The following is a 9,652-nucleotide window of genomic DNA, read 5'->3' on the forward strand; positions in this document are numbered from 1 at the left end:
CAAGTAAATTAGTTAATTCTTAAATTTGAATACAAATTTAACTTTAAAATTGTAACTAGTTCATATTCTAGTAACATGTTCTTTTCTTTTTCTTTTTTAGTTTTTTGGTCACATGCAAGTGTGAGCAACTCTGTTAAGCTGAGGAAATTCATTAATAGAGATACTGAATTTATAATCCATATTGTTAGAATGTTTGAGTTATTGGGTTTATGCATAAACATACCCAGTCACAAAAAAACATTAGCGCAATGATGGCATGACTTTGTCAATTGTCATTTATTAATATATTCAGCTAATACTTGTTGTTTAGAGCACTGACATTTTTGCTACAATTTCACATCAATAAAAAAGTACCTAATTCATATAACATGCTGTTGTTGTAAAACACTAATAGAGGTTACAAGATATTATACGACCAGGTAGATAAAGGTGTAAAAAAAAAAAACTGTTTAAATAAATATATAAAATAATATAAATATATAAAATAATAATATAATAATACTGATATTATGTAAATATACTAATATTAATTAGCCGAAGAACCATTTTTCTTAAGCGTGTACTAACTCTCCATGTCCCTCTATGTTAAACACTCGATCAAAATTGCAGTATGTCTGACTTCTTTACTGAGAGGCAACAGTGCTTTGTGGGTTGATTTTTGTGGGTCTTTTTTTCCCCTCATGCACAATGGAAGTGCAACAGACAAGACTCTTGTCTTTCGGTCTCTGTCACTCTTAATTGCCTTCTTTCGGAGAGTGCCCTGTTTTGTTGAGAACAGTATTTAGTTCATTAATGAGGTTTTGTGGCAACTGCCCACTTCTGCTGGGCACCACAGCTTTCTTTTGTGATAGCTGGCTGAGAGCGCTGGGGTCTTGTTGAATTGATAGTCTACGGGAAGACTGGAGTGTCTCATCAATCACCATTTCAAGCCCCGAGACACACAGAGTTCCTTCACCGCTGGCCAATTTATGCATCGAGTCCTGTTGGTTGAACTCATCTGTGGTCATTTGGTTTTGTCTATTTGAACCTGTACTGACGACTGACTTCCCTTTAGCCTGCAGAACGGGGGGAAAGTACATGGACATTCATGGCTATAGGACTCAAAGGCTGTTTTGTATGCAGTGAATAAACTTGATGCCCAATTCCAACAACCATTTTTTTCTGGACAAGTTGACATGGATATGGTTCAACTGACAACAAAGATGGAGATCAAGGCTGATCTACTGCACACTGTGCTGGTCTTTAGAGGCGTTCAATGAAGCAAAACATTCATTAAACAACATTAAATGAAAAGGCTTTTTGAGTATTTGTGACATTTATGTGAGTGTAGAGCAGGTTTAGTGCTGACCTCTCTCTGGTGTTTGGCTGTGCTGGTCTTTGCAGTGCTGTAAGTGGATGTTCTTCCTCTGCTCAGGTTATAAGGTAACAAAGCGCTCTGCTTTAGGTCCCTAGGCCATAAGTCACCGTCATGCTGCAAACACATTTACGTTTAAGCTTTTGCAAGATGCTTTTATCTTAATCAACTTACATCACATTATTTTTTCAGTCTATGCAGGAATCATTCCCATGATCTTGTTGATGCTAGAGTCATGCTTTACTGTTTGAGCTAAAAGGAACAGAGAGGGCAATTTCTAGCCAATCAAATATTTTACAGGTGAACATTACTAAAGAAAACCTTAAGGCAGTGGTTCTCAACGCGCGGCCCGTCACGAATTCAAATGCGGCCCACCATGCTGAACACAATTTTAAAAGGAAATACCAATGTCTGCAAGACAGCAAAAGTACAGAAACTTGTCATAATGTCTACACTACTGTACAAAAGTTTGGGTTGCTTTTTTTAAAGAAATTAATACATTTATTAAGATCGGTACATTAATAATCATTGATCAAAAGTGACACGAAAGACATTTATAATGTTACAAAAGATTTCCATTTCAAATAAATGTAATTTCACATTTCTATCCTTCAAAGAATCCTGACAAAAAAGTATAATGGTTTCCAAAGAAATATTTAGCAGCACAATTGTTTTCAACACAGAAAATAATATGAAATGTCTATTGTGCACCAAATCAACATATTAGAATAATTTCTGAAGGATCATGTGACACTGAATACTGGAGTAATAGCTGCTAAAAAATCAGCTTTGCCATCAGGAATAAATTACATTTTAAAATATATAAAATCATCACATCCTTTTGAATGCTAAGCATTCTAGATTTTCGAACTCATAAAAGTTACAAGTTTACAAAAACAACACATTAAATGCTGAAATTATTTAGTAAACTCCCTTATAATAATGTTTGAGGAATATCATTACAGTACTGCCTTACAAGCACTGCAATTATATTGACTATGATTTTATGAATTTTCATGACATTTCTAGGCCTGGAAGTCAGACTTTTGCCTGATATTTTGATATTTTCCATGACAGTGGGAACTTTGGAAGAAATAGTTTCATACAAAAAATGTCCCTTATTTTTTAAGCTTCAAGTCTCAGGCAAGTGAAATACTTAAAACTTCCATATATTCTCGAGCAGCTCTAACTAACACTAACTTTTTGACCTTAATGATGTAGGAACAAATGTGCTGGAACATTCTGGACCTATTCCTGAGCTAAACACTCACTAAGACAGCTCATACTTTCCACTGTGACTTTATGGCCTTTGAGTTGTTCTTCACGTCTACATCCTCATTTTAGCAGCAGAAGGTCTCATAAGCTTGTTCCTTTACCTACCCAGCACTGCTCGCCAGTTTCTATGGAAACCATGCCAAGCAGAATGCTGGGTGAAATGGAAGCAGCGAGAGGCTAGAAGAGTCTCAGTGCACAGAGTATCAATTAATCTACCTGCATGGATTATTACTTTTAGTATATGTAATAATGAGACACAAAAATATGTACACTGAATTATGGTACATGCCCTCCACTCCTCGTTTACTCTGCCGCTTGAAAATCCCTGCAGCACATCTCTGCGCCCACCTTCCCAGAATAGGAAAAAAAATAAAAACCAAACTGCTTTATTTTTCTTCCTCGTATCAGTTCAAAGCCACAAAAGCAAGAATAAACCTTGACAATGAAAATAGTGAACCTGTGGGAAGTAGATAAGGATGAGGCATTAAGACCGTAGAGAGGGGAAGGAAAAATCTGAGAGGGTTAGAGGATTGGAGGAGGGATCTAAACAATGGCTAAATCATCTACTACAGTACTTCGCTGCCATCTCTTGCCTTTGGTTTAAGTTATTAGCAGTGAATCAGCTGAGTCAGGCCCTCTGTGTGTAGTAGCGCCCGGCTTGTCTAAAGAAGAGTCTTCTGGAACCAGTGTTATTGAGGCAGTCTGCATGACCTTATTTCAGCTAAAAGACCTTTCCGGATAATGTGATTTATACTCATGAAGGATGACCTTGAAAACATTCCCTCAATTCTTAGGGCTAGTTTTCATCTAAACCACTTTCTCTGGGAAAAAGGAAATGCATCGTTAAAATAAAGGACTATAGGGGTATCATGGCCCTAATGAAAGAGAAGTACACTTGTGAATACTAATAATAGCAATGACGGAAATAATAGAACACTGAGAGACTTACGTGTGAAAAGAATGTGATGTTTTTGGATATTTAACAGCATATTAATTGCAATTAGATGAAAATGTAATACATTTTAAATTTACATGAAATGCAGCTGAACTTTAGAGTGCTATTTTGACCCAGTTATGGACATCTTTATGTAATTTCATAATTACCCCTGTTTTTTTTTTAAATATGGTTATGGTTAAGTTTAATGCCAAGTGTACTGGCAGTCATTGATGGAAAACTAATATAACACTAAATATACTTCTATTGAAACATGTATGTGTTGTATTTAGTTATACTTGTAATTACACATTTGTAATAATGAAGCTGCAATTTAGGGTAACACTTTATTTTAAGGTGTCCTTGTTACACGTTACATGTACTTACTATTATAATAACAATTAATTATGCATAATTACATGCACGTAACCCTACGCCAAACCCTAATCCTAACCATATAGTAAGTACATGTAGTTAATTAATATTACTCAGTACTTAAATGTATAATTACACTGTAACAAGGACACCTTAAAATAAAGTATAACCCAATTTAGTCCATTTGAAATATATTAACTTTACATGTAATACTGAATAACACACTACAGTTATAATATAATCAAGTACTTTACATATTCTTTAGAAAGTTAGTCAACTCATTAAAATAAGTGTACTTCATTAAAGCCGGATAAAAAAAGATTATTAAAACCCATGATTTAAATGTAATGTAACACCTAAGTGGCCTTTATTTTATTAACATTATCTGCAAGTGCATTTTTAAAAAAAATTTACCTTTAAAATTTGAAGTACACTACAAGTACACATTTGATTCACTTTTTCACAATGAAGTACTGCAATGGTATTAGATTGTAATACAATGTTCTCCATATTCATGTACTATGGTATTTACAAGGTACTTTCTACTCCAAAAAGAAAAAAAAAACAGTAATATCATGGAACTTTATGGATTTATGAAAAATGCCTAATTTTTGGTTGTTAAATTCGAAATAAGCGGCAACTAAGTTCCAGATGTGGAACAGTATCCATCTAAAAATGACATTGTTACAAATGGGCATGTAAAGAGATTTTTTATAATGTTAACTGCACATTATGAGCACTTAGAAAATGAAGAAAGCTCACCTTCACTCTGATAATGGAGGTGACCCAGTCCTGCTGAGAATCATTCCCTTTACAGCAGAAATACCTTTTTCAGGGAGGACGCAAAGGCATATATTCAGAACACTGAAGCACTCAAAGTGTCCTATTTGAAATTCAGTCATGCAGTTCTGTAGCTCAAGTACTACGCTGTGCAAAACCTTAGCAAGTTTCAGGCTGAAATATAAAAAAAAAAAGAATCTATTATTCAGTTCCAGATCAAAGTTTTTCCTGAAAACCGTGCTGAAGGGTGTGATTGACTGTGCAATTAAGAACAGAGTTAATTGCACTTACCACTGCTGCTTTTCAGTATAAACAGTAAATCCCCAACTGTTGAAAATTAGTCAGAAAAACAACAACAAAAAGTATTCCATTAGTTTCACAGCATTTCATTCAGGTTCTCCACATCAATGTACAGCAATATTCAGCTTTTCCTGATGGCTGCACACACAGTCTGACCCTTGAGAACCTCTAAAGTGCTAAATTCAGCTTAACTTTCATAGCTAGCTGATGAGCATAATAGAAAAGATGACCTATTTTGTTTGTGTAAGATAATTTTATCATCTTTACATGTCCTGCTATACTTTACACTCTTAGAGATGTAACTTTTTTGCTAACCTAGTTCTCGTTAATTTATTCAATTCATGGTTCATACACTGTAACTGATTTTTGTAATTTGAACAGTAGTTTACTGTAATATGTACAGTAAGATACTGTAAAATGTGTATACAGTATTTTACTGTAACCAGCAAAGGATTATGGGGAAATATACGGTCACTACTGTATTTCCTCACTACTGTAAATCAATTTACAGTAGTGAACTTGCCCGCGAAAAACTGACCAATGGCAAGGGAGATTTCTATTTTGACTGTTTGGTTGAAGTGGCCAATCTGGCCATAAAAGGACAAAAGAGAAATACCGTTAACTGGACAAAAAGGATAGTATATTATTTCTGTTTTATGCAAAACTGCGATATTTTAAGATGTTTTCACTTGTTAACAGCAAACTAACATTATTCATCGTGTCATTTTTCATGTCGGGAGTTGGAGCCTTTTTTTCTGACTGACGGCCGGAATGCCGCCAAAAGGCTGATAACATCGACTGGTGAGTAAGTTAAGGTCACCTATATTAGACGAAATAAACCTTAGTTAAACCGAGAAACACGCTGCCAGTAAGTTACTGTAAAATTTACAGCAACCTATTTACAGTGTACTCTAAACCTCGCACATAGCACTTTAATCACTGTGGCTGACAAACAGCTGTTATTTTCACACAACTGGTCACGTAATGAGCATCAAAATATGTTTCTTCAACCTCTGGCACTTTGTCCCTGGTGTTTTTTTTTTATTATTATTATAATTTTTTTTTATTGCCTTTTATATATTCATTTTATGCCTTTACTCTGAAAACCCAGTACAAAAATACGATTTTAAAACTTTATCTCATGAAACAATAAAATAAACCATTTAGTACATATTAATATAACCATTTATATTATTTATATAAATTATTACAACGGTCTCCCACTTTTGACATCACAACACAACAAATACTTTTGCTTATATAAGTTTCATCAAAAGTTATTGTACCTGTGTACCAAGGAGACAACAATAGTTGCGTTTCCATTACCCTTCAAACTGTGCAAACTGAAATTGCAAATTGAAAATACGCCTAATGGAAACACACCAATTTCGCAAATAAACACGTATATCGCTGGCATGAGGTGTATTTTCAGGCAATTCGAAAAAGGAATGTTTCCCAAAACTGCAATTTTTTCACATTTATAGGTCACCTGTTGTATGTAAAAATCACATGATCATTCTTTAAAGATGGTGCAGTTTGTTTGGAAAGAAGATGGGACAGATTTCTTTATTAAACTCATAAAAGCCAAAAGAATTACGGGAATACTGGATTCTAAACAACAAAGAAATTCCACAATTTATCGGAGCAGATATGAGAAACAAAGGCTTCCAGAAACCATGGCAAATATTACGCTCCAAATGGAAAGCTTTTTTTTATTTAAGAAAAGAGAAACCTCTGCAAAAGTGGTGCTGGTGGGAAATGGAAAATAAAATTAAAGTATTTCAACCTAATGGATGAAATGCTTGGCCAGAGACAAATTGTCACATCGATGAGCACAGTTCTGAACAGTATAGGTAGAGCAGCGTGAGAGGAAAAAATTACGTTTTAGTCGCATAACATTGGTTGATGGAAACGCGCCATTTTCGCAATAGTTTTTTATCGACATTTAGAAAATATCGCAAAGGTTTTGCGCAAATCTGTAACGGAAACCAGGCTAGTGTCAGTGAAGAGCTTGTGTAATGAGGGGTCAGAGGCGTGCGGATCCATTTGCAGCTTTTATTAAAATAAATGGCAGAGTCAAACAGGCAGTAATCAATCACCAGCGTCAGGAACAACAGGGGCAATCCAGGAGAGCAAACAGTAACAGAGCGAGGGTCGGGGCAGGCGGCAGAGAATCACATTAGGATGAACAGTCCAAGGTAATACACGAGAGATCAAAAAGACAGGGGATAAACGCTCAGAGATGTTAGCCGTGGCAAAACAAGACTTCGCGAAAACTAAGAGTCTGGATGCTGCTTAAATGGGGAAGCTAAGGGGAAACACCTGTGCCAGTAATCAGTCCCAGGTACGGGGTGTATGGGAAATGTCCAAGTCCAAGAACGCTAGTACTCAGGAGAGGGTGCCCTCCGGAGGCAGTCGGAGAGAACCACAGAGGCCTGACTTGTGACAGCTTGACTGAGATGAAAATATTACATGTGATAAATTCATATCACATTTTGTTTTGTTTTCCAATTAAGCGGTAAAGTCATTTTGCCATAAGTGTGAAAACATTACCAAATTGTGTTTACTAATGGTTGCAAAAAAATAAAAATCAATCTATGAAATTAGCCTTAGAAGAGAGCCAGTGACATGACATGCGAAAAAAATAATAAGAATTTGTTGTCATGGCTTGTTAATTTGTGGCCAAGTATGAATTTATTTTATTTAAATCATGGCCACATTTGATCAAACCATTCCCTTGTTTTAGAAAAAACATGTCTACGTTGTATTAATTATTTTGTTTTCTTGTTTTAATTTAGTTAAATCGTGGCCACAAATTCGTTCCCACAACTTACTAATTTGTGGCCACATATTATTCATTTGTTTTAGTTAAATTGTGGCCATGATGTATTCATTTGTTCCCTTGTTTTAATTTAGCTAAATTATGGCCACTTAATTAATGACCACATTATCTTGGGCCTTTTCCCTGCATGTCATGTGCAGGCTCCAAAAATGTGTAAAATGTAATTTCCACCACAGAATGTTATCAAACAAAATACACCATTTGAAATGTGGTAGAAATGTTCATGACTGTTCCTGTGATGCATATACTGTATGTCCACTGTTGGGATTTGTTAGTAGACAAAGTAAATATGAGAGTGTGGAAATGTAATTTGAGAGAGTTCATTTTCTAGACCAGGGAAAAGTGCCTATAGTTGAAGAAACATCCTCAAATGAACAAAAGCAAAATGCATGTCAATACCTCAAATTAACATTAAAATAAAATAATGTTAAAAACAGATTGAAAGCCATTTAAGGGTAAATGCTATTGCAAGAATCATGCTGTGGATACATTCACAAGGAAAATTGAGAATAAATGATCATTAGCAAAAAAAAAAAAATGCCTGGAGAGTGGACCACCAGAACCGGTTGGAGATGAGTTGAATGGTGGCTGTAATCCCGGGGTGACCTGCGCTGGGGGAGTTATGGACCCATTGCATCACACGATGACGAAGGCTAGTAGGAACATAGGTACGATCAGGAGAACATTCTGGCGGAGGGGGTTCACTGATCTGGGCCTCTGCAATTTCTGTCATAATGTCCCATTGGAAAGGAGCGAGAATGAGGTTAGAGGGGATTATGGGTTCCTTGGAAGGAGGGATCTGAGCTGATTCGAACTGCCTGGAGAGAGCATCTGCCTTTGAATTTTTTGAGCCAGGACGATAGGTTACTTTGAAATTGAAACGAGTGAAAAATAGGGACCATCTTGCCTGCCGTGGATTGAGTCGTTTGGCCGATCTGAGGTACTCGAGGTTGCGGTGATCAGTCAGAACAACAAAGGGAAGTTTGGCCCCCTCCAACCAGTGACGCCATTCCTCCAAGGCTGCTTTCATGGCTAGAAGTTCCCGATCTCCTACATCATAGTTCTGCTCAGCAGAGTTGAGTCTCCGAGAATAGAAGGCACAGGGGAAGAGTTTGGGAGGATTACCCTGACGCTGAGAGAGTATGGCTCCGATGCCTGTGTTGGATGCATCCACCTCCACAAAGAACTCTACTTCAGGGTCAGGATGGTGAAGAATGGGCGCGGAGGTGAAGCGTTCCTTTAATTGTTGAAATGCCATGGTGGCAGATGGTGACCAGAGTAGACGTCGTTTATTTCCTTTTAGCATGGAGGTGAGAGGTGCTGCAATGGAGCTGAAGTCACGAATGAAACGTCTATAGAAATTTGCAAAGCCCAAGAAGCGCTGGAGTTCCTTTACAGTCGTCGGTTGAGGCCAGTTGAGCACAGACTGTACCTTCCTGTCATCCATAGCTACCCCCTCAGCGCTAATGATGTAACCAAGAAAAGAGGTAACTGTCTGGTGGAACTCACATTTCTCAATCTTGGCATATAGCTGGTTGTCAATGAGCCTCTGATGAACTGCCCGCACGTGCTGCACATGTGAGTCCAGGGTATCCGAATAGATCAAGATATCATCAATATAGACTATGACCCCCTGATTCAGCATGTCCCGGAAAACATCGTTAATGAAAGCTTGGAAGACTGAAGGACTGTTTACCAGGCCGAACGGCATAAACGGCATAACATAGTGCCCTGACGTTGTTGAGAAAGCCGTCTTCCACTCGTCTCCCTCCCGAATGCGAAGAATGCGAAT

General features: G+C 36.9%; 1 protein-coding gene across 1 annotated transcript in view; it reads right to left on the reverse strand.

Annotated features, from left to right (window-relative positions):
• Positions 1 to 541: 541 nt before the first annotated feature.
• The window catches only part of LOC107711563 (arf-GAP with Rho-GAP domain, ANK repeat and PH domain-containing protein 2-like), a 122,222-nt gene continuing 113,111 nt past the window's right edge, over positions 542 to 9,652 (reverse strand). The window contains exons 30-33 of the mRNA XM_016516552.1: positions 5,010 to 5,045; positions 4,701 to 4,764; positions 1,349 to 1,471; positions 542 to 1,055 (exon numbers count right to left, since the gene is read on the reverse strand). Coding sequence (XP_016372038.1) covers positions 735 to 1,055; positions 1,349 to 1,471; positions 4,701 to 4,764; positions 5,010 to 5,045 — 544 coding nt within the window. The 3' untranslated portion in view covers positions 542 to 734. The remainder of the gene's footprint in view (positions 1,056 to 1,348; positions 1,472 to 4,700; positions 4,765 to 5,009; positions 5,046 to 9,652) is intronic.

Source organism: Sinocyclocheilus rhinocerous, unplaced genomic scaffold (genome assembly GCF_001515625.1).
Source record: "Sinocyclocheilus rhinocerous isolate Xijiao unplaced genomic scaffold, SAMN03320098_v1.1 scaffold837, whole genome shotgun sequence".
Classification (NCBI taxonomy): domain Eukaryota; kingdom Metazoa; phylum Chordata; class Actinopteri; order Cypriniformes; family Cyprinidae; genus Sinocyclocheilus; species Sinocyclocheilus rhinocerous.